This window comes from Xyrauchen texanus, chromosome 13 (genome assembly GCF_025860055.1).
Source record: "Xyrauchen texanus isolate HMW12.3.18 chromosome 13, RBS_HiC_50CHRs, whole genome shotgun sequence".
NCBI classification, from domain to species: domain Eukaryota; kingdom Metazoa; phylum Chordata; class Actinopteri; order Cypriniformes; family Catostomidae; genus Xyrauchen; species Xyrauchen texanus.
Window position 1 is genome coordinate 33,506,354 of NC_068288.1, and position 26,152 is coordinate 33,532,505.

A 26,152-nucleotide genomic window follows, 5' to 3' on the forward strand; every position below is an offset into this window, starting at 1 on the left:
AAAGATGGCGGTACGGAAGAAAGACGGCGGCCCGAATGTAAAATTTTTCGAAGCGTCTGATACCGTCTCGCAGTTCGACAATGTCCGGGTTTGGCTGGGCAAGAATTATAAAAAGGTACCATTCGTTTATTTGTTACCAGCACGAGCAGTTATTGAGATATTTGTGAAGGAAAGGGCAGGCGGTATGTAGAAAGGAGAGGGGAGGGTAGGAAAGGAGATGGAGAGAAATCCAGCTGTTTAAATCCACAGTCTGACGCTTCTCGAACAATAGAAGATGCTGGATGCGCGTCTTGAGAAAAGTCTTTAGACGCACCCAAGAAATGTCTTAATTTTCAATATGTAATGTTGTTTCCACGTCACGATAGTCACCCTACCGTGTCTAATCGGTTTTTATGAATGGCCAGAATGAGGTTTTCTCTTTTATCCAGGGAAAGGCCAGTTCGCTAACTGGCTGCGGTATTGGCAGCGCGAGCGCGCGAATCCAGATGTGTAACGTTTTGTACAAGTAAAGCTGGCAAATGTGTTTACTCATGATGAAAAATTCACATCCTGATGTTAAGAATTTTGTTACAATGAAACCTTTGAAATTACTTCGTTCATGAGACATGGAAACTATGTATCCTGCTAAGAGTGAAATAAGTATATTCCCCTCAAATGGACACTTAATTTAAACATACATTATTAGGTTTTATATATATATATATATATATATATATATATATATATATATATATATATATATATATATATATATACATACATACACACACACACACACACACACACACACACACACACACACAGGTTGCTATACATTTAAACCTTGTTTTAATGTGTGTAAATAAACACTTTTAGGTATGTGTTAAAGAGTTCACCAATCCTCATGCCATCTCAGATGTGTTTGACTTTCTTTTTTTTCTGCAGAACACAAAGGAAGATTTTTAGAAGATTATCTCAGCTCTGTACATCATTACAATGCAGGTGACTGGTGATCAAAACTTTGATGCTCCAAAAGCACATAAAGGCAGCATAAAAGTAATCCAACTGAGTCTTAAACCAACAGATGCGATCCAATCAATTTTGGATGAGAACTGACCAAAATGCAACTCCTTTTACACTATAAATATCAGCAGTCCTTGGTCATCTTGATTTCAAGCTCAATTAAAGTTCCTAGTGCTTGATGCATGTGCAGAGTGCTAGATGGCACTAGTAAGTGTCATTGGATCGCTTCAAAAGACATGGATTCTTATGGGTTACTTTTCAACATAAAAAGGTCTTTGTGTGATTTTTGGAGTTTATAAGATTTGGTCACCATTCACCTGCATTGTAATGATGAACAGAGCTGAGGTATTCTTCTAAATACATCATCTTCATTTGTGTTCTGCTGAAGAAAGAAAGTCATACACATCTGGGATGGCATGAGGGTGAGTAAATGATGAGAGAATTTTTATTTTTGGGTGAACTATTCCTTAAATAAGGATGTTTTTTTACCTGACTTTAACATATAATTAATGTTATAAATAAAATAATACTTTTTATATTACTTTTAGTAGTATAATCAAAGTCCTAACAGATAATTATTCAATCATAGCATTTATATATTTTTGAAGTTATCACATTATTATAGTTTTAAACACTCTTAACACAAATCTTGTTTCCTACAAGGTTAATCGCTATCATATTAGCTTTCATTTAAAAACATCAAAAGATGCTAATTGTGATAAAATTGTCGCTGTTCAATGAATGAAGAAAAGTTGATAGACAACTTAGACATACAGTAAATGGCTGGTGACATTAATTTTATAACCTTTATATTACCAGGTTAATCCCTTGAGATTAAAAATCTCTTGGCTGATTAAATACAATTCAACAATACACATACAAATTCAAACAAAGGACAGTCACAGACAGGCACAGACGTAGTAAGTCTTTCTATACATTAACACACTAACACTGACCAAAGTTCTGGAATAAAAAAATCTATTCCAAAATGAGGGAGCAGCAAAAACAAAGTCCAAATTCTGTTCTCACGTTAGTTACGAATGCAGGTAATAAATCTTCAGACCGTAAAATATAATGTAAATTGCTCTGAATTTTAAATATAAATTGTAAGATGTGATGTAAACAAACCAACCAGTGCTTTATAAATAAATGCATACCAGTGCAACAACCTATGCATATTTAATGAAGGCCAGTCAAACTTTGCATACAGCACACAGTTAAACCTTTACATCCTGCAGTGAATCTCAGAACCCCATGATAAACATCATATAATGATGAAGCAGAAGCATTTCCGTATAAAATATCACCATATTCTAATACAGGTACAAATGTAGCTGCAGCAATTTTTTTTGTAACTTTCAAAGAAAACAAGACTTATTTCTAAAATAGAATCCCAACCTCGCTCTCATCTTTCTCACCAAATTATCAGTGTGGTTTAAACATCAGAGTATTATCTAATAAAATACCTAAATATATAAAAGTTGACACAATCTCAATTTCATCCCCCTGAACAGTCTTTATTGGAATCTGATCAGTCATTCTGAGAATTGTTTTATTTAGTGAAAATCATAAATTTGATTTTGTCTGGGTTTAAAATGAATTTTAAATATTCAAATTGTGTTTCTATTTTTTCAAAAGCTAACTGTAAATTTTCCAAAGCAGCTTTCAATTTAAAAGCAGAACAATAAACAACCATATCATCAGCAACAATGAAAATTTGCTTCATGAACATCCCAAATTATTAATATAAATAATAAACAATAGGGGACCCAACACTGAGCCTTGTGGGACCACTATACAAACAGATAAAACATCTGAAAAAAATTTCAACAGATTTAACACACTGTGTTTGTCCTACAAGAGAATTAATAAAGTATCCAACTGCTAGTTCAGACAATCCAATCTTAATCAATCTTTGTAGCATTACATTGTTATCCATTGTATCAAAAGCTTTAGATAGATCTATAATAAGAGAAGCACAATGCTTCTTTTTATCAAGACACTGAATAATATCATTCACTACCTTTTTTATCGCAGTTATGGAATTAAGATTCTTTCTAAAACCCGAATTAATATTATTTAAAAGAGCACAGATTTCCAAATATTCTTTTTGTTGGTTACCTATTAAGGTCTCCAAGATCTTAGCTAAAACTGACAGATTTGATATTGGTCTATTATTATTCATAAGTGATATCTACACACCTTTTCACCACCTTTTCACCACCTTTTCACAGTGGACAAACAAATGCTTTTTCCAAATTCTAGGAATTTTATTACTGATCAAAGTAAGATTAAAAAGATAAATCAGTGGTTTTGCCATATAATCTGCAGAAAGTAAAAAAAAAAATAAGGATCCAGGCCATCCAGACCTGCTGGTTTTGTAGGGTTAAGATGTTTAATCGCTCTATACACCTCACCAACTAAAAAGGCTACAAAAATAAACTTAGACTCCACTTCAACAGGCCTATTCATAGTTTCATTAATATAAGGAGAAAAAAAAACAATCCATAACATGAGAAGAATTAATACAAATGACACAAAATGCCTGTTAAAACAATTCAACACCTCTACCTTCTTGCAGAATTATTAGATGTCAGTGATTTAATAGTTTTCCAAAACTTTTGGGGTTTACTTCAGTTTTCTGAAGTAACTGTGCCTATTTTTGAATCTATATTTTCTAAGAGGAGCATGTCTATCCAATACTCCTAAAACAAATCCTGTAAGTAGCTACATGATAACTCAACATCCGGTATTAATGAGAATGTTTATATTAATTATTCCCAGTCCAGACCTTTGTTTTAAAATCAGAAGGTGTTTGAATACTGTGTTTCAGGACCAGGATTTGGTTTAACATTACCAGAAATCAACAAAAGTAAAACAATTTAGAGCTTAGGCTTCATGTTTTTACATGGTACTGCAGACATATTTTTTGTGCAAACCGGCATGGAATTACATAAAACTCTACCCGTTAAAATAAAATTATGTAGTAGGAACACATATTGACACATCATATTAACAGGCAATAAGAACTGATTATGGAATACTTCACTGACATACAAAGAGTCTGTCTGAACTGTATAAATTAAGTCCAAGTAATGTCTGTAGATATCTGTAACAGGATTTCCAAATATGATAAATCATTTTTGCCAAACCTTGACTCTTTCTGCCTTTTCAGAAGGAACAGCAATAGCGACACAATTGCAATTAGCATTTTGCCAAGTCCAAAGCTCCCTTCGTTGCAGCATAGATTACTGTATAAATTATGCAGATTAAGTTTGGAAGGAACCGTTGACTAGCGGTGCCACAAACACAGAGATTTCTTAAATCTGGATCCTTCCGTAACTAATACCCATCAGACACTCACTGGAATACTTCACGTGCCAACTTTTACCAAAATTATGTCTACAATATCTAGAATGTCCCTTTATTCTGTCGCTTTTTGTTATGGTGACTAACTCTAATTTTCTCTTTGTCTCTTTTTGTATTTATAGTATATTCAGGCAGAGCCCCCTACCAATAAATCTTTGTCAAGTCTGGTGGTTCAACTGCTTCAGTTTCAGGAGGAAGTGTTTGGCCAGCATGTCAGCAACCCTCCCCTCACTAAGCTACCGGTACTCACACAAGCCTTCTTGCATAATAGCATTGACTAGAATCACACATGCATAGAATATGTGTTCTTCTGATTAGGGCTGGGTGATTGGGTGATGTAACTGGTTATCAATGATGTCTTAAAAAGATTCCTATCCTAGTTGCGAGCAAATGATGATCTACAATATCGGGAAATGGCAAAACCTTGGATCTGAGAAGTCGCCAAATAGATTAAACAATGGCCAGGGTGTGAAACTAGCACCCGCCACCCGCCAAATGGGACGAGATTGAATCCAGTTCACAAGTTTATCGTCCAAATGTATTTCTTGCGCGGGTAATTTTGTTCATCTACCCGCAACAGGTGGACGACTATGGAACAAGCTCCTGTAAAGAGTTTTCACAATCATTCCTCTGAAACCTGTTTGCAAGAATGATGTAGTCTATCATAATGCTGAAAGTTATCGTTATTTTTTATATAAAAAGTATAATTCTTTATTTCCTTGCGGTTGGCATGTATTGCGAATACAGTGATGCAAATAGAGCCATTGAAGACGGTAAATGTTTGGATTTTTGGAGGTGGTTAAATACGATTTTTTTGATCACTTTGTTGTTTTATTGCTTTTTCATTTAGTTTAATGTGCATTTAGAAATGTCTTTTGTTTATGTTTTTCGTGTTTCAATAAATTAAATACTTTTTAAAGCAAAATCAGTAAAGCAAAAAAAATCACAGAGGGTAGTTAATGATGTAATCAGATATCGCAATGTTTTTTAAGGTAATTATCACAATAATATTTTTTACATATCGCCCAGCCCTAGTTCTAATGTCTCTCTTCTCTCACAACTTAGATGAAGTGTTCTTTGGATTTCAAATCTGGAGGAGCTCTTTGTCATATTCTGGCTGCAGCCTACAAGTTCAAGAGTGATCAAGGATGGTAATGCCCCCCCCCCATCCCTCTTTTTCACTTATTACACATACAGTATATTGCCTTCAGAAAGTTTCATGGTGTTTCTCTGACACTTAACCTTATGATACACCGTGATGTCAGGGTACTCGTGAGTCACCTCCCTCATGGTGTGAATTGGTCCAAATGCTCCTAAATAAATTTCATGGCATTTTTGCTGTATTTGAACTTTCACTTTGTGTATCATACCTACATATATTGTAGAAGTAATTTAGTATGACACATGAAGTGCTGCATCATCTGAACAATTATTATTAATCAGTCTGATATCCCTATCAGAAACCGTGACTGTGATTTCATACAGCTGACAGGCTCCATATTGACCAGTTATTTACTTATTTCAAGTTACTGAGCAGCTTGTAGCCAACAATGAGTTTCCTCTGTTGTCTTAGTGGTGAGAGCAATAGTATGTCCTTTTATTAATTACTTCCATTTCCATTGCAATTATTTTGGCATTTTTTAGAACTCTTGTGAATTTTGAATGCAAATGTGTTGTGTTATTTAATGCTCATCAACTGTTCATCTGTGGATTATACACGTTTGTATCCATCAGGAGGAGATTTGACTTCCAGAACCCTTCAAGAATGGACCGCAATGTTGAGATGTTCATGACTATAGAAAAGTCTCTGGTACAGGTGTGTACCAAAAAAACTATTTCACACACCCAGTAAGCCAATCATATGAATGTTTGTTGGCTTTGTTAGTATGTACAGGTACATATGTGAGATTGAATAATGCCAGATATGCTCTTTCTCTGTGTAGAATAACTGTTTGTCCCGACCTGTGATTTACCTGAGTTCAGAGATAGAGCCCAAGCTACTTGGAAAACTAAAGGACATCATCAAACGACACCAGGTACCTGATTGTTAGAGAAAGAGAAAAACATATTTTTCAATGCTTCATGTTTTTATAACCATTAGTTTTGGCTTGTACAAAGCGCATCTAATTAGTGTTGGGTGACATACTGTAGTTTAAAACATCCATTTATTTTTTTAGCATTTTTATGGCATTTAATATACAGTACATTTACACATTTGCATGTGTTCTCTGAAATGGCTTTAAAGGAGAAGTTCACCCAAAAATGAAAATTCTGGTGATTCACAATCTTCATGCATCATGTACTGGGCAGGGAGAAAAATTTCAAGCAAAAGGGATTAAATATTAATCTGTTTCCCTTTAAAGGGTGTTATTTGGAACAAAGGAGGATTCATAAATTGGTCCAAACTGCCATTATTACCAAGTAAATCCAAATTGTTTAATGAACTAAATTACAGTAAGATTCTTGATAAAATAATCAAGACATGTTTTCCACTGACTAAATAAACACATTATTTTATACCAATTAAACGATACACAAAAAATAAACAGCAATATTTACATATGTTTTATTTTTTTAAAACATGTAAAATGTGAACACTTTCAGTGATTGTGCAAACAAATAGCTGAATCTGTGTTTTGAATTGATTTTGATTCAAAATGATTAGCGATCGGTTCCAACCTACTCAATATTAGGGTATGTAAAACTAGCCCACTGGCATGGTCTTTAGAAAACTTAACTGGCAAAATAAAAAGCACATTAAATCACTGAAATATTCACAATGTTGTGTGTTTAGGGGTCTGTGACTGAGGATAAGCTGTCCAGCTCTCATGTAGTGGTGCCTATTCCTTCTAGTCTGGAGGAAGGTACGTTCTTCCACAGTTTCACTCCATTGTACATACATATCCGCACATGTTTACTTTTTAATTAGGAACATCGGTTGTAATTTGTACATGTTGTGGTTTTCAGAAGATTGGGTCCGTCCAGTTATGAAGAGAGATAAACAGATGCTGCTGCACTGGGGCTACTGGCCCGACAGGTGAGAATGCACACACATACACAGACATTAGGTGTGTATATGGATGCAGGATTAATATACTGTGTTTTTGATGCAGTTATGACACATGGATCCCAGCCAATGAAGTGGAGGCTGCAGTGGAGGATCCACCCACCGCTGAGAAACCCAGGAAGGTTTGAATCCCTCTCCCTTTTCCTCGCTCCATCTATCTCTTATTCTCACACTCTCTATTTCTGTCTTTTTCCTTCTCCTTTGTTACAAACACGTTGTTTTTATATCACTCTCTCATTTTGTTTGTTTCATCTGTAAAGCACTTGGGGTCAACTTCTGTTGTTTTTAAATATGCTCTATAAATAAAGGTTGACTTGACACATTTTGACTATTGATTGGTAATTGGTAAAGGAATCTGTGGCTTATTTTGACGATTAATAGATTATTATTTATTTTTTTATTTTTTTTAAAGACTTAACAAAAAACTGTGCTTACATTAATAATAATACTTTATGCATGACATTCAGTCATCCATGCATTGACTCCTACCATCATTTGCAGATTAATTGATACTGTAAAATTTTATCTAGGATTTTTTTATCGAGTGCTAGTTTTAATCTCGTATGTGTGTAATTCTGTCTCTCTCATGTTTCCTTACAGCATCACTGCTCTAAATGTTTTTGTTACTATTTTATGTTGAGTTTTATTGGGTTTCTAAGAAATTCACTGTCACTGATTGTAAATTTGTATGTGTGTAGGTTCATGCCAAGTGGATTCTGGACCTGGATCAGTTCAATGAGTGGATGAATGAGGAAGACTATGAGGTGGGGGAAGTGGGGCCAAGGAGGAAGAGGATTTCAGCAAAGACTCTCACTGATGAGGTGAGCACTCCAGATGAAAGGAGGGATAAAAAACCCAGCAGTGCCAAAAAGAGGAAACGCTCCCCTTCTCCTTCACCTACCCCTCCACCACAGGAGAGCAAGAAGAAAAACACCAAGAAAGGGTATTCAAATTGTGACTAGTTATAATATAGGGTTATTATACAGTGTCTCCATACTGAACTAGGAACTGTGTGTTTTAGGCCCACTACTCCTTACACTAAGTCCAAGCGAGGACAGAGAGATGAGGAACAGGAAGATCTAACAAAAGAACTGGATGAACCCTCACCTATACCTGCAGTGGAGGAAGCTACGCTACCTAAAAATAGTAGATTCACTCACATCTAGCAGTTTTTATTTAACAATGTTGTCTAGATCATGTGTAATTGTGATGTTTGTATGTGTGTGTGCAGTGACTAAGAAGGACTCAGATTCTACTCCAGTGAAAGGAGGCACTATGACTGACCTGGGTATGTCTTTACCATAGTGTCTGTCTCTAACACACCAGCCACGCAGACTAACCACGAAGGTCAAGTGTGTAATTTCTGCTCCATTAACTACTATTCAGAATTGCAAAAATAAAGATTGTTCTCATACGGGTGTCCTTAAAACTCCTCCCACCACCTGTGTGCTTTATTTCAGATAAACTAATAAATTCCCTGCTAAGAAGCTTATTAGAAATTAGAGGTAGACCAATATATGGGTTTTACCGATTAATCCGTGCCGATAGTTGCGTTTTGTAAGGATCGTTTTTTGGCAAAAATCTATGTCTATATTTGTAGATTGTTTTTTTTCCCCTGCATGTCCTCTGTGTGTGTTTCTCCGGTGCTGGAGGATTCAAGTTAGAATATCTTGGTTCTATAGTACAGTGGCCTCTATCTCTGACAACTCGTGGAGATTTACTGTTTATAAATCTTTAATCATTGACAATATTCATCCAGAATTGTATCCTCACTTCAATGCATATTTTGTCATTTTGATAGTTAATCAAGTGCTCATAATTGAAGTGAGGTCATGCAAAGAAAAATGCGACTATATGGAAATGTCCCCCTTTACAAAAAGTCGTAGAAGTATGCCAAAATCGTGCAAACTCCTTTATGCATTTTTAAGATATGAGCAATCAAACATAGTGGCCAGAATAATTTTTTTGGGCCACCCTGTACATTGTGTCTCCAACTTCATATCTTGTGAATAGTAATTAACCTTATTCCTCATTAAACCTCATCTGGTGAAAAATATATTGACAAAACCCTTCTTCTGGTTAATATATAAGCCATAAAAAGCTTAATTTGGTACATATTTAATGACAGATTAGTGTGTTGTAACAGCACCAAATCTTCATCAGAGTCACTGGTGTATTTCAGGCTTGTTTATAAATAAAAGTCTGCCTTATGCACAAAATCTTCATTTTTTTACCTGTCATTATTGGGAATTTGATTGCACAATTAACTGCATTTTGTTTGTATTTTATAAATCGAATGGCTTACCTATAGTTTTCTCTGCACATTAAGCTTGCTTGTTTAAGCTTATAAAAAGTATTTCAGATAAAAAAAAACATTGCACACTTCACATTTATGCGAGTGTGAAGACTGATTTTCTTTTGCTCTCTCTCCCTCTCTGTCTGTCACATATAGATGAACAAGAGGATGAGCCAATGGAGACTGTAGGAAAGGTATGGCATTAGTTCAGTGAAATATTTTTGTTAATTACTGTTAATATTTGCTATTGCCATGATCATGATCTCTGTGCCCTGTGCAGATGGCTGTATCTTACCTTTCTTTCTGTGTGTTTGTATTTAGGAGGAGGAAGAGGGTTCCCCCAGTGTGAAGGGAGAGCCAGTGAAGGGTTCAGATCTTCATGAGGATAATGTCACTGAACAAACTCATCATATTATTATACCTAGCTATGCTGCTTGGTTTGACTACAACAGGTAGTGTAGCTACATACAACTGTCCCCTTGCAGTACAACAATTGTGTCTGATGACTGTGATTTTTCCAAGTAGGGCATGTTCCTGCTTATTGCTGACTTGAACATCACTTGAGTCTCAGTCTCTCTCTTTAGTGTCCATGCTATAGAGCGCAGAGCTCTGCCTGAGTTTTTCAATGGGAAAAACAAATCAAAGACTCCCGAAATGTAAGTATATTCGAGTAATTAAACTCGGATGCATGTTCTGACCCTCACATATCTCATCTTATTCTGTATTTCCTCAAGAGCTCCATCTTTACTCTATCCCATTTCTTCTCTTTACTCTTGTCTGTTGCAGTTATCTTGCTTACCGTAACTTCATGATCGACACATACCGACTGAACCCACAGGAGTATTTGACCTCCACAGCTTGCCGTAGGAACCTGGCTGGAGATGTTTGTGCCATCATGAGGTCTGGAAGCTCTGAAACAGCTCTTTAAAAACATTTTTGTCTATAGACAGCCATTTGAATGTTGTATCCTGCTGCTATTTTATGACCCATATGGATACTTTGACTGTAAAATGATGTGTGTGTATGAACAGGGTCCATGCATTTCTGGAGCAGTGGGGCTTGATTAACTATCAAGTGGATTCAGAGAGCCGGCCCACACCCATGGGACCTCCACCTACCTCACACTTTCATGTGCTGGCAGACACTCCTTCAAGTCTGGTACCACTACAGCCTAAAACATCTCAGGTGCATAAACAAACACTGAACTTAGTGAAACCTAGGTGAGCTGCCTACCTAGACAGCATTTCTGGGCAAAAATACTGTCTAGGTAGGCAGCTCACTGGGTTTTGGTACACAGCCAAACGATCCTACAAATGCCCAAAGAGACTCGGTTTCGTCATAACTCAGTTTGGACAAAATATGTAGTTTTTATTGCGTTTTGCCTTTGTAGGAGAGCACAGACGAACACTGTCTATATTGCTGCTACTACAGTTAACAGCACTTCAAGTATAAAACAGTTTCGGTGTTAGATTTATTTAACTATTGGTTATCTAAGCTGTGCTCTTCCCTTCGCTCCCTCTAGACTTCATCCTCTCAGCAGATGCTCTCATTCCCTGATAAAGTGAAAGACAAACCAGCCGACCTGCAGAACTTTGGGCTGAGGAATGATGTGTACAGCAAGAAGAGCATCCCAGCTAAAGTAAGAGCTGCCCAATCAGTGACATACAGTAGATGTGTAAGAATGTGTGGGACTGATCGGGATCTTTTGCTATGTTCACACAGGCTGAAAAAATCTGATTTTTTTGGCCAATCTGGCTCAAAGCTGTTTAGGGTTCCAAAACACTACAAAAACACAAAAAAACAGATTTTTACAAGCCTGATCCAAACTACATACATAGGTGGTTTGAAATCCGATTAAAATCAGATTTTTCTTAATGTGTCTCAGTCAGATCTGATTTATTATGTGGTTTTTATCATTCGTTGTGCGCAACAGGTTGTTTCGTCAGGTGTTGCGATGAGAAGACATATTTTCTGCATTACAAACAGCATAAAGGATGCCTTCACAGTGCACTTCGAAGGAAAAACAATAATTATAGCCACAGGGGGCCTGGGTAGCTCAGCGAGTAAAGACGCCGACTACTACACCTGGAGTCGCAAGTTCAAATCCAGGGCAAACTGAGTGACTCCAGTCAGGTCTCCTAAGCAACCAAATTGCTCCAATTACTAGGGAGGGTAGAGTAACATGGGGTAACCTCCTCATGGTTGCTATAATGTGATTCTCGCTCTCGGTGGGGTGCATGGGGAGTTGTGCGTGGATGCTACGGAGAATAGCATGAAGCCTCCACGTGCTGTCTCCTGTCTCAACAAGCCACATGATAATTGCGTGTAGTGACTGTCTCAGATGCAACTGAGGTTCATTCTCCACTATGCCACTATGAAGACCTAGATCGCATTGGGAATTGGGCATCAGGAATTGGGGAGAAAAAGTGGAGAAAAATAAAAAATTATGGCCACACTGTAGGATCATTACAAGAGAATTTATTAATTTAATAAAAATAGAAAAAATGACAGTTTTATTACATCTTTTGACAGTGGAAGGTAAAGTCTATGAGGGGAATAGGGATTATCACTTCTGAATGGAACGTACCCATTATATCATTTATATGTTAAAGGGCAGACAAAGCAGTGAAAACATCGGACCCAATTTATATTAGGTGGCCTTAACTACTATGTACTTAACCGTGTGATACAATGTACTTATTATGAACATATATGTTGTTGCATTGTAACTACATTTAAAGAACCTGCATTAAATTACAATTGTAGTTACACTGTTAACTTTACCCCTAACCCATCCCTTACCCCAAAACCTAACTCTAACCCCTAATCCTAACCCTACTCTTACTCCTAAACCTACCCATACCTCAAACTCAGTAGCAGCATATTTGGACATTTTGCAGAACAACATGTATTTACACAGTAAATACATCGTTTTGTATGTATTTTATGTTATTACATAGTAGTTAAGGTCACCTAATATAACGTATGACCAAACATCTTTTTAAATAATACAGACATTGGCTTTAATCACCCAAAGAGATGTGCTATGGTGTGGTAACACACACAAGCTGCGAGCTACCACACTGTGAAGTTTGAAAGTTTCACACAAAAACGGGATGCTTGAGCATTTTTATCCTCTTCAAGAGTTTCGCTGTCCGACCCTTTTATGCTTCAATATGGGACACCAAGCCTTCAATCCGGGATGTATCGCTACCATTAAAATACAGGACAAAAGGCGTCCCGTATGGGATAAAATACAGGGCGTCTGGCAGCGGGACAGTTGTAAACCTTAGCAGCAATAAAAAATTGCATATGCCACTTCTCCCATTTTTTAAGCCGTTTTCTGTGAAGAATGTGTCAATATTTGGATTCTGCCCTCATGAAAACATCCATTGCTAAACTGTCACACATGGTGAGCATACTGAAGTTTGCATTGTTACTATGACAAGGAATGGATGTGCTAGCAAAAGCGACTACAGTCTGAACAGCAAAAAATCTGTTCTGTCCTCAATATAATCTACAGTATGAACAGTCAGTCTAAAAAATCTGATTTGAGAAAAAAATCTGATTTCCCCTGCAGTGTGAACAAAGCCTTAGAAAATGAAGTACGAAAATGGTTTTGAAATGTAGAGCTATGAGAGAGATTGTGCACTTTGTTCTTTCATTCTACAGAAAAGTGCAGCCAGTGCCACTCGGGAATGGACTGACCAGGAAACACTACTGTTGTTGGAGGTAACATTTGAGCATAAAGTGGGGTCCAAAAGTCTGAGACTTTTTCATTACTCAAATTATGATACTGACCATGCTAATCAGTTTGTTCAGAAGATCAGATTTCAAGATGCTGTGGATGACCATGAATCAAGTTTTGCACAAACTTGTAGTGTCAATCCCAGCTTGAGTGCATACTGTATATAAAGCAAAAAAAGAGTCTTATCAAAACTATTCTGAAGAAGATTCTATATAGATATTCTGAATTTCAGATCATTTTTTTTTATTTAATGCTGACAATATGATTTGTAATGAAAACATTTTAAAGGAATAGGTCACCCACATATGAAAATTCTCTCATCATTTACTCTTCACAATACAACTGCATGGTGACCAGAACTTTGAAGCTCCAAAAAGCACATAAAGCAGCACAAAAGTAATCCATACACCTCAGTGGTTAAATATATTCAGAAGCAATTTGGGTGATTTTGGGTGAGAACAGACTAAATCATGACTCCTTTTTCACCATTATTTTCTTTTTTGCCTAAACTATTCCTATAATAGACTATAAAAAGCATTTTCACTAGTGACAATGTTCTTTCTCCATCTCATTCTCTCATTCTGTCTCACACACAACATTTCCTCTTTATTCCTTGTTCACAGGGTCTAGAAATGTGTAAGGATGACTGGAATAAAGTATCAGAACATGTAGGCAGCCGCACACAGGATGAGTGCATCCTCCATTTCCTGCGTCTACCAATCGAAGACCCCTTCCTGGAGGATAGCTCTTCCTCCCTGGGCCCACTGGCCTATCAGCCCATCCCATTCAGTCAAGCTGGAAATCCTGTCATGAGCACTGTGGCATTCCTTTCCTCTGTGGTCGATCCTCGAGTGGCCTCTGCTGCAGCTAAATCTGCCCTTGGTGAGAAGTTACATCATTAAAGGGACAGTTAATCCAAAAATAGAGTTTGGAGGAGCATGTTAATTGAATCCGTCCAATCACAACGCTAGAGTAAGCATATATAAACCGCAGCTTACCTCACTGCTGCTACATTTACCCCAACTCCACCTTATGTCTGTTCAGGGCCGTATCAAGACAGTGTGGTGCCCCTGGGCACTATACCTCAAAAGCCCCCCCCAAAAAAAAGTTCGATCACGCGCGCGCACACACAAACACACACACACTCCAGCATTGCAATCTTGATCAGACTGTTCATTATGCGAAATAGAGCGATATGTATCGCTATTTAGTTTTATTTATTTTTATACCGTGTATTCTCCGTGTAAATTCGTGCACCGAGACGTGACGCCCGTACCGTTTCGGTTCAATACTGAATAACTTACATGTACCGTCCCACCCCTAATATTTATCTTCATTAATGTCCTCTTCCTCACCCGAAGTCTTCCTCGCTCCTGTCTCCCCAAGGACAAGGAGAATATCCTCATTCAGCCTGGCGGTCATCGCCGACGCCCTGACTAACATTAGCAGCTGCTGCATCTCCCCGCTAGCAGCGCCAGCTGTGTCAGACTTAGTGCTGCTGGTGTCTGCAATTCCGTGTTCTCCCAAAAACTAGTGATTTAACAAAAAATTTGTCGATCCCTGGAACATTTTTTATTGTAGCTAAACGTCTAGCATCCTTCTCTTTCTTTAATCTTCTTTTGCTGAAACCACTCAATTGCCGTCTGTCCATTTTGGATTTTGATTCATTTTCTGTAGTAGCCGTTAAAAAATGACACATTTGCAAGTAATTGTTGTGGACCAACTCAACTGTGACAGATTGGGGAGGGGGAGTGATAGTGGTCATGTAATCTTCATTTATTTATAATTTATTATTATTATTATTATTATTGTTAAATTAGTGTTCATAAACAAGTTATGTATGGTCTTTCAAGAATTTCAAGTTAATAATATAACAATTTACGAAAAATATTTTTAAAGCTTGTGTCATGTGGTGCCCCCTAGTGGTTGTGAATGGTTGGTGCCCCTGGGCACTGGCCCAAGTGCCCTTATGGATAATCCGGCTCTGTGTCTGTTTATTACTAAACTCAATTTAAGTAAAGTCCTGAGGGGTATTTAGAGGTCAGATCGAGTCTCAAGCTCGAGCCCTCCATTATGTACAGCAAGCCAAATATGTTTATCTATTTAAATATTGCGTTAACATTTGAATTATTGAAATGAAAATTCTGTGTTCATGTGAAGGGGGATTGAACATTATATTTCATTACTCTTTCTCAGAGGAGTTCTCTCGGATGAAGGAGGAGGTGCCAGCTGCATTGGTGGAGGCTCACGTGCGTAGGGTGGAGGAAGCAGCCAGAGCCAGTGGCAGGCCGGACCCTCTTTATGGACTAGAGGGGAGCGGCATCGCAGGTACCGGCCTTGAGGATTCTGACAAACCCGGTAACACACACGCATTTGATTTACTTTGATTGATACTTCTAGGACTGTAGTGAAAGAGAAACTAACTGTATGTTGTGTGTGTTTGCTTTCAGCTGAGGAGAGCAGTGAGGAGAGTAAGAGCAGTGAGAATCAGTCCAGCCAGGATAAGATAGATAATAAGGTAACTGTGTGTAAACAGAACAACACAGTGGTCATATCATGAGTAATTTTCCTTGATCTTTTAAAGGAAGAGTTGCTATGAAAACACACTGTATTTCATAACCCTAAAATGGCTTATGATAGAATCTAAGTTGCATAAATGAACTCTCTGATGTCAACAAGATACATACTTAACATTACCGCCCACATCTGCATGTCAACGGCACAGACAAAATGTATATTTTGACAGGTTATCTTAATATTGACATGTGTTATTCCTGCTTCTGTGAACATCTAGGTGAGCAAAGATGGACCCAGCGAGGAAGAAGAGAAACAAGGAGAGAATGGCAAGAAAGAGAAAGAGAGAGCAGGAGAAGGGGAAACAGAGAAGACAGACTCAGAAACAGGTGCGGTTCAGAGCATAGATGCAGACATACTCTTAGTTTTGTCTTTTTGTGGTTACATACAGAAGTATTTTTGAATAAATGAAAAATAATTAAAGAAACCATATTTAAAAAAGCAATAATAGGGCATAAAACAAATCTAAACACATTAAAGTGTTACTTCATCTAAAAATGAAAATTCTCTCATAATTGACTCATATGCCATCCCAGATGTGTGTGACTTTCTTTCATCTGCTGAACACAAACAAAGATTTTAGAAGTATTTCTCAGCTCTTTAGGTCTATACAATGCAAGTGAATGGGTGCCAAAATTATGAAGCTCCAAAATCCACATAAGGGCAACATAAAAGTAATCCATAAGACTCCAGTGGTTAAATCCATATCTTCAGAAGTGATACGATAGGTGTGTGTGAGAAAGAGATCAATATTTAAGTCAATTTTTTACTATATATTCTCCTCCCTGCTCAGTCAATCTCCACTTCACTTTCCCATTCTTCTTCTTGTGTTTTTGGTGAGTTACATTCTTCATGCATATCACCCCCTACTGGGCAGGGAGGAGCATTTATGACAAAATAAAAGACTTAAAATGTATCTATTTCTCACCCACACCTCATATTGCTTCTGAAGACATGGATTTAACCACTGGAGTCTTATGGATTACTTTTATGCTGCCTTTATGGGGATTTTGGAGCTTCAAACCTGCATTGTATGCACCTACAGAGCTGAAATATTTTTTGAAAAATCTTCATTAGTGTTCAGCAGAAGAAAGAAAGTCATACATATCTGGGATGGCACAAGGGTGTGTAAATCATGAGAGAATTATAATTTTTGGGTGAACTATCCCTTTAAGAGGTAGAAATTTAAATATTCATAAACAGCAGATCCATAGATGAGGTTACACGCTTACCTGAGCTGTTTTGGATTCCTTTAGGTGACAGTGAGAAGGAGAAAGAGCGGAAGGAGGGATCAGAAGAGGGTCAGAGGGATGGAGAGAGCGAGGGAGAGAAGAAAGCAAAGGTGGAGAGAGATGTAGGAGAGGGAAACCTGGCCACCGCCGCTGCCTCTGCTCTTGCTGCTGCTGCTGTGAAAGCTAAGGTGAGTGAATGAGTAACATCCCAGTGGCCAAACCAATACCTTTCTTACCAATTAAACCTGAAACTCTCTCCTCCTTGATTTCCTTCCTTTCAGCACTTGGCTGCAGTGGAGGAGAGGAAGATCAAGTCTCTTGTGGCTCTGCTAGTGGAGACCCAGATGAAGAAACTGGAGATTAAACTCAGACACTTTGAAGAGTTGGAGACCATCATGGACAGAGAAAGAGAGGCGGTAAGGCAGTTTTGGTTATTCAGTTAAAAACGTTAAGGAACATTTCACCCAAAAATGAAAATTCTCTCATTATTTACTTACCCTCATGCCATCCCAGATGTGTATGACTTTTTTTTTATCTGCAGAAATCAAACAAACATTTTTAGAAGAATATCTCAGCTCTGTAGGTCCATACAATGCAAGTGAAATGTGACTAAACTTTGAAGCACCAAAAATTACAAAAAGGCAGAGTAAAAGTAATCCATAAGACTCCAGTGGTCTGCTGAAGCGATCCAATCAGTTTTGGGTGAGAACAGACCAAAATATTGCTAATTTTTCACTATAAATCTTGACATCAGCAGGCTCCTTGGTGATCATGGTTTAAGCTCGATTACACTACCTAGCACCATCTAGCACTCTCCTCTTGTGTCAAATGCTAGGAAATGTAATTGAGCTTGAAATTATGATCGTGCTGAGAGTCTGCAATAGTGAATAAGGAGTTATATTTTGGTCAGTTCTCACCCAAAACCAATTGGATCACTTCAGGTGACATGGATTAAACCACTGGAATCTTATGGATCACTTCTATGCTGACTTTATGTGTTTTTTGGAGCTTAAAAGTTTTGGTCTCCATGTACTTGCATTGTATGGAACTACAGAGCTGGGATATTCTTCTAAACATCTTTGTTTGTGTTCAGCAGAAGAAAGAATGTCACACACGTCTGGGATGGCATGAGGGTGAGTAAATGATGAGAGAATGTTCATTTTTGGGTGAAGTAACACTTTAATGTGTTTAGATTTGTCTTATGCCCTATAATTGCTTTTCTAAATATGGTTTCTTTAATTATTTTTCATTTATTCAAAAGTACTTCTGTATGTTGGGTGTATTAGGATAAATGATGAGAGAATTACAATTTTTCCATTCCTTTTAAGTTCAGAGGTCCCTCAGGGTCTTGAAATATTACCACTAATTTTGTACGTATTCTGTTGCCAAAAGGAATCATTTATCTTCATGTCTCCCAAAATCTGTCCAATTTGGTGTTTTCCAAACAATGACAGCAGACAGTGACCATGGTGCTATAAAGTTTGGAAAAAGGACTATAAAAGAAATCCATACAAATGAAATGCTATGGGCCATCTTCTATGGGCTTTTCTGACTCTTCCATTCATAAAAGTCTTCAAAAGCAATTTTTTTAATTCTTTTCTTCACACAAAGCCGTCTGGCTTTAGACAACATGGAATAAAATTGTATGGACTAATTTTATAGTACTTTTATTGCTCTTTTTGGATCTTTACAGCTTTAACTTTTATTGTAAAGAAAAGTGGAGCTTAATGAATAGCAGACAGATAATTCTTAGTGCACTCCCTCATTTCAAGAATGGTTCACCAAATTGGTCATGGTGGCAGCATTTGAAAAGATGTCGTACAAAAAGCTTGGCAGATTAGACGTGCATGGTAAGAAATGGGACATGTACTTGACCTTTCTAGAATGCTTTCAGTGAGGACCATGTAAAGAGAAACATGATTAAGGTTAAATTTGTGAATTGTATCCATTGTGGACTTTTTCTTTTGCCCTTTTCTCTCATTATTTGGTGATTGTTATATTTTAATTTTCTCAAAAATGCATGGGGGTTAAAAGGGATAATTGTTGATTCTGTTTTTTACAGTACGTTGTGCTTTATTTTGTATTTATTTGGGAATCAATGATAAAATGTTAATCACGAAAAGTGGAGCTTATCCCCTTTCGTGTTCCATAATAGAAAAACAATCATTCAGGTTTGTAATCATTTAAAGGTGTTTAAATTATAACACAATTTTAATTTTTGATGAACAATCACTTTAACTAGAAATAAGTATGTACTTATGTGTAATATCTTTAAAGTTGGAGTATCAGAGGCAGCAGCTTCTTGCTGATCGTCAGTCATTCCACATGGAGCAGTTGAAGTATGCGGAGATGAGAGCCCGGCAGCAACACTTCCAGCAGATCCAACACCAGCACCTTAGTAACCAACCTGGCAACCAATCAGGCAGTGCTCAATCTGTACCTCACCAGCCTGTCCCCAACGCCTCTGCCCCGGCCCCAACACCAAGCTCCGCCCCCGCAAACACCTGTAATGCCCAAAATGAAGCTCCTCCTCCTGCTTCTCACAGTTCTTCCCCCACCAACGCACAGGCTGGAGCAGTGCACACTCACAGTAATAAAATACACACATACACATTATGAAGGCTGTATACTGTACATACTTTTTTATTAGGGGGTCTCCATTGTTCTAACAAATCAATTTCCAATTTGAAACTGAATCATAATTTTGAATATTCTTTACAGAAATATGAAATTCTGTTATGATTTAGTTTGATTAAATGTTTTTTTATGAATTTTATGCCTGAAATTAAGTCAAGAATTGGCTTATAGTATTAGTACAATACATTAATGAATTATAATTGATTATTAAATTCCATTATTGATGCAGTGAATTTTCATGGTCACATCAATGCATCCTAATGCTTCCATGCTTTCAACACCCCTTCTATTTATGTATTTAAAAATAGTTTCTATAACATTATGTTTTCTTCCTTTAAAAGTAAATCATATTATTGTTTGGTGTAAAAAACATTTTGTTTTTTCCCTTTCCTTCAGATTCCAGCACTCCACTACCTGGGGATTCTCTCTATCCAAATGCCCCTGTACCCCCAACACAGTAAAGAGAGAATAGGATGTGTAAAGAAGACAAGTTTTAATGATTTCAGAGAAGAAAATGGAAAGAGCTCAGAAAGAACGATTGAAACAGTGGAATAGAAAGAAAAAGAGATGGGAGATAAAGGGATCGAGATCTTCTTTTTTGTCACTTTCATCATTTTTGGGAGAAAACAATTATATAAATGAATTTTGCCGGGGTCTTGAACATGAAACAGTTCAAATTGATAAAGCTAAACCCAGTTAACCTTGAAACAGGTGGGAAAAAAAATAAAAGAAAGAGGACCTTTCGTCATCTGGAAAGTTTTTAAATCCGAGCCCCTGTTAAATTAATTCCTAGTGCTCCAGACCCCCCAACAGCCTGTATCCAAGTACTACAAACAATCTTAGCCCTAAAAAGGATTGAAGGTTTTTCAGTCTTATCATCTTTCGCCAAAATATAGGATTCATATGTCTGTGTACCAGGATCCAGAAAGGCACCTGTGATCTGCAGTCCAAAAGCACCTCAATACACTTCAGGTACTTAAGTCTCACATGGAAATGGAAAAAGAAAAACAGACAAATTGCACTTTTAGAATGTTTCCCTAATCTTAATTTTGGAGGGGTGAAGCATTAAGTCAAACTTAGCCCTTAATGTTTTCTTTTATCAGTGTTCTTTTATCACATATATTTGTTTCATAGAAGCACTTAATTTGGAGTAAGTCCGAAACATGACTTTGCAATTGTTACTTTGTGTGTGTGTGTGCGTGCGTGTGTGTGTGTGTGTTGGTTTTGCTCTTGGGACAATGTGAAAGCTTTAGTGGTTTGGCCTGTTTTTTATGTATAATTAGATATTAGCATGAGGAAAAAAGAGAACAGCAAATTAGTATCAAATCTGTTTACTTTGTATGAAGTGTCTCTGACAACATGTACTGTAAACCTGAAAAACCATGTCATCAATAATTGATGTTTGCATGTTATTTTTTGAGTATGTGTGCTTGTAGGATACACGTCATCACATCATACAGTGTTGCTCTACATTTTTAACAGATGAAAGTAGTCTTGTTATCCATTCTCATGCCATTGTTGTGCTTATGAGAGAATACTTAAAAGTCATTATGAAACGGAAGTTGCGACCAGCTTTACTTCCGTATTGTGACGTACTGTATTTCAGTACGTACTTATCAGCTTTAAGCAAAATAAATTTAGGCCAGGGATTTTAGTTTATCCACTGGTTGTTGATTGGATTGTGAAAATATGGGCATTGCAAAGCGGAAAGGAGGCAGATCTGAATGCGAGTCTGCAATGGACACACACCCCTACCACCATGAAGCTTGAGTCAGAACCAGCTATCTGTCAAATTGAGCAACAATCTTAACGCATTTATTATCAAACTGACAACATAAACGCACAAGTACATAAGTCTTTCCTTATGAAGAGACTGTAGCTGTTGAAAAACGAGTGAGTAGAAGATGACCATATTTTAACGTTTTGAATCATAATACACTCAATTTAAAGGAAAAAACACTTCTATCAGGAAGACATGCAGGCTTTTGTGAGGTTTAAGATGCCATTTATTTGATGAATGTAAAACAGAAAAGTAATGTCTCTCTTTGGCGTAGGCCCCGTCTATCCTGCCGGAGATAGGAGGCAGGGGCGAGGAGCCTACCCCGTGCGGGACAGGGCTCAACTGGTGGTGGTGGGGTGGTGGAGGTTGCTTTGTTAGCACACTGAAACAGCAATGTGATAGATTGTGAGCAGACTTCTAAAGCAATGGCTTATATGCGAATGGCTAGGAATTACCCAGCTAATGGTGTGATGATGAACAGCTGCTAGTCTTCCCGCTAGAACTACGCTGCGCTTACATTTACTTGTGCTGTGCATCCCAAGAAAATTGCATTAAAAAATATAAATAAACTCAGAGGCATCCAAAGCGTTGTATTCATTAGTGATGACCTCAGCAATTCAGCCGTGAAATGTCTCGAACACAACCGCAAATTCACCTTTATTCGTACTCATTCGAAATGTAAATTCAAGCCAGCTGACCCGTAACCAAGGACGTTTGGGTTAAGGAATGATAGTTTTGAAGTAAACAGATGAAAATACACCTTGCCATCTTCACCAACATGCGATTGACGCTTTGTTTTATTCTACGCAAGGTTGTGGTATTCATAAGAAAGGGGCGGGGTTGAAGCTGACTAAATGATTGGAGAAGTCCTGCATACGTCACCAGAGAGAAGTCTGTTGTTTCACTGGAAGTTCGTGTTATGAAATTCTGATTAAAGATTAAGAGGTCAAAAACGTTTTACAAAAAATAGAAACACATGCATGGATGAATCGTTCACAATAAGATCAATAACATGCATTTAGAAAATAGACAGGGTGAATTTTTATTTCATGCCAACCTTAATGTTTAATCACCAATGAAAAAAGAATGGGAAACGCAGCTGGGAATCATATTGGTTCCATTCCAGGACAACAAAACTCTGAATATGTTTTGTATTTTAAAAAATACAAATGGTCAAATCAGTTTTAATCAGTTCAATGAAATTGCTGCCATTTTAGTGATATCATATCACACATCCCTGCTGAAAAAACGAAACAAAAAAAAACTGGTTAAACCAGCCTAATGTGGCCCGCAGAATTAAGCTGGTTTACTAACCTTGTCAGGCTGGTCGGTTGGCTGGTTTTAGAGGGCTTTTCAGCACCACTGGTCAGGCTGGGAGGCAACACAACTTCCCAGATGAGCAACTGCTTTGCAAGACTGGGAAACCATCTTAAACCAACTAAGAGTAGCAAACCATTGTAGGCTGGTTTCAGATGTTTTCATCTTACATTAATGCTAGAACTGATGTTACATTTCAGATTGTTAAAGAATGTTGTGTGTGTATGTATGGGAGTTTTTAGTACCAGGCCAAACCCACTGAAAGTATTTGCTAAATGAAGGAAAACCATTTTTTTCGTTACTTGTAATTCAAGGCAACTACCTGATCAGTACTGATAAGGGATTTTAATGTTAATTTTGTGGTCTGTGTATCTCATATCTGCACATTGTAATTGTCCTATTTTTGTATTTTTATATGTTTCTTTACACTATTACGGCTGATGTAATGCTGTAATCATATTATACTGAACATGTCTGTAATGTTACCTTCTCTTTCTGATTGTGGATGTTCTCTTATTATTGACATGTTGATGTGAAAGTGTCAGTCGCTTTATCTAATAAGGCTGGACTCGAATGTGTTGGTTGTGCATGCTGATTTGCCACATATCTTTTTTGTTTTTTTTATCTGCATTAAAGGGAAAGCTCACCCAAAATAGCTCACCTTGTGTTGTTCCAAAATGGTATGACTTGCTTCTGTGGAACACAATACGATATGTTTGTGCAGAATGACTGACAACCTCAGTCACCATTTACTTTCATTGTATTTACAAACATGCAAAGATTCTCTTTTTGTGTTCCACAGAAGAAAACAAGTCTAACAGGTTTGGAACGACATGAGAGTAAGTAATTGATGACAGAATTTGAATTTTTGTGTGAACTATTCTTTAATTCCAGACTACAAATGCTTGCATTGATGAACGTAATATCAGAAAGCCAATATCCATTTCAACAAAAAACACTCCCGCTGTGATACTACCTGCAGTTTACATTCTCACACATGTAAGTGAATTCACACGTATGCAGTAGTCCAATATGCAGTATTACTGACAGAACGTTCACGTCAACCTCACAGACCCATAGGCCTCATAACCAGTGTTGAAAACGTCATTTGACCAATTTGCTCAACTTTTTGGTCTTCGTCTTTTACATTGTAGTGATATACCGATAAATAGATTTTTTTTTGTTTGTTTTTTACATGTTGTTTTTACTTTTTTAATTATGACTCAAGAAGCTGGTAACCGATGCATTGAGATGTGTGTATGTTTGAGGACATTTAGTTTGTCCTTTGTGGTGATGTAGCAGGAGCTGTTTAGCGCCTGTTTATTTGTGTTTGACAGAATGGATCAGTTTTGGTTTCAAAAACATTCAAAAGATTCTGCACAATAAAAGACATCATCAGTGAAATGAACTGTGAAGTGTTTTCATATAGTATAAAATAAACCAATTTTATGTTGTTGATTAATACTCATAGTTGGAGGAATCACGCAAAAATTCAAATGAATAATCTACTGATCCTAATATTACAGCTAAATGTAAACAACTACATTTTTGTTGTGTATGGTGAACGAGTCATTTTTTTTAACTTGCAGAAATGTGAATCAGATTTGAGACATAAGAGTGGAAGGCAAGACTTTAAGTGAATAATTACTTACATTTTGATCAGTTTCTCACATGAAGGTATAGAATGGTTTCTGAATACTTTCATTCGAGCGCATCAGTGTTCAGTGTAACTATTAATTTCCATCATAAAGAAAATAGCAGCTTGGATAAAGTGTTCCAAAAAGAAAATTGTGTGTCTTGAGTGACATGAGGTTGAGAAGGGCTGCATCCTGATGATTCATTCGCACTGCAGTGTATTAGTACATGATTCAGCCACTGGTTAGCAGTATATACAGTACCATGTAAAAAAACTATGATATGTCTGATGACTTTTAACGGCTTTCTTTTAGCAGGGAAATGTCATAAATGGTTTAAGCAAAAAAAAAAAAACAAAGATTTTTGCCCATTACCCCGATTTCGCGATGCATATAAACACTTTTACGGGAGCACATGTGATGTGTGCATGCCTGTTTATGTTTTAAGGTCAAAAACAGAATAATCCAATGATTTCAAATCTCAAGTAAACGTGGTTCCCTTAGTACACTCGACATTGTGTAGCAACGCATACGGGGAATACCTTCTTATACAACCTAATTGAAGCTTCTCTACAATAATGCCAATAGTCTAATATTCATTATTGATCCAAGATGGCAGCGCGGTAGCACGCAGCGGCCACTCCGGATCCACAATGGTGCTATTTTTGTTAAAAAAGCCCGACTTTTGCAACACACGGACATCGGAGCAACCGGTGTTCGTGTCTACCATCGCCAGACACTACTGAAATATAAGACTCATGCAAAAACCAAGCTGCATGATGACCTGCAGGAGGCGCTACGCGTACTCGGCTTGCTGCGGAGACCAGGCCTCCAGCCCTCGGCGTCGCCTGATGCCGGTGGCCGGGGAGAGGGCGTCGTAGCGGTGTGCGAAAGCGGAAGCGCGGAAAGAGGGCGGGGGTCCATGCTAGGCTAAAAACAAACCCTAGCCGGCCGGCTCTCCGTCTATCCTGCTCTCAAATGTTTGCTCCCTGGACAATAAACTGGACTATATCCGACTCCAGCAGGCTACGCAGCATGAGTTTAGAGACTGCTGCGTCTTTGTTTTCACGGAGACGTGGCTCAGCGACAGAGTTCTGGATGCGCCATTCAGCTAGACGGGCTCGCCTCGTTTCGTGCCGACAGAAATACAGCTCTCTGCGGTAAGACTCGCGGTGGTGGCTTGTGTGTTTACATCAACACGGAATGGTGCAAGAACTCTATGCTAGTATCTAGTTACTGTTCATCGCTGTTGGAGCTTGTGACTGTTAGATGCAGACCTTTTTATCTACCACGGGAATTCACCACTGTTTGCATAACCGGGTTTACATTCCCCAAGCTAACGCTAAGGAAGCGCTCTGTGAACTGTATGGGGCTATGAGCGAACTGCAGAGCGCTCACCCTGACCGGACTGTTTATTGTCGCCGGAGATTTCAACCATGCAAATCTCAAGACAGTGCTCCCTAAATTCCATCAGTATGTGGACTTTGCAACGAGAG

The 26,152-nt window shown here is 37.7% G+C and overlaps 1 protein-coding gene across 1 annotated transcript; it reads left to right on the forward strand.

Annotated features, from left to right (window-relative positions):
• Positions 1-24,417, forward strand: LOC127654228 (SWI/SNF complex subunit SMARCC2-like). The gene is made up of 26 exons (XM_052141323.1): positions 1-115; positions 4,494-4,613; positions 5,437-5,522; positions 6,106-6,187; positions 6,315-6,407; positions 7,166-7,235; positions 7,339-7,408; positions 7,485-7,560; positions 8,137-8,381; positions 8,460-8,584; positions 8,670-8,726; positions 9,891-9,928; positions 10,056-10,186; positions 10,319-10,390; positions 10,521-10,634; positions 10,766-10,919; positions 11,257-11,373; positions 13,407-13,466; positions 14,106-14,364; positions 15,679-15,840; positions 15,933-16,000; positions 16,277-16,385; positions 17,313-17,476; positions 17,570-17,704; positions 19,566-19,878; positions 20,322-24,417. Exons 1-26 carry the CDS (start codon positions 5-7, stop codon positions 20,384-20,386), a joined length of 3,096 nt encoding a protein of 1,031 aa, XP_051997283.1. The 5' UTR covers positions 1-4; the 3' UTR covers positions 20,387-24,417.
• Positions 24,418-26,152: the final 1,735 nt, after the last annotated feature.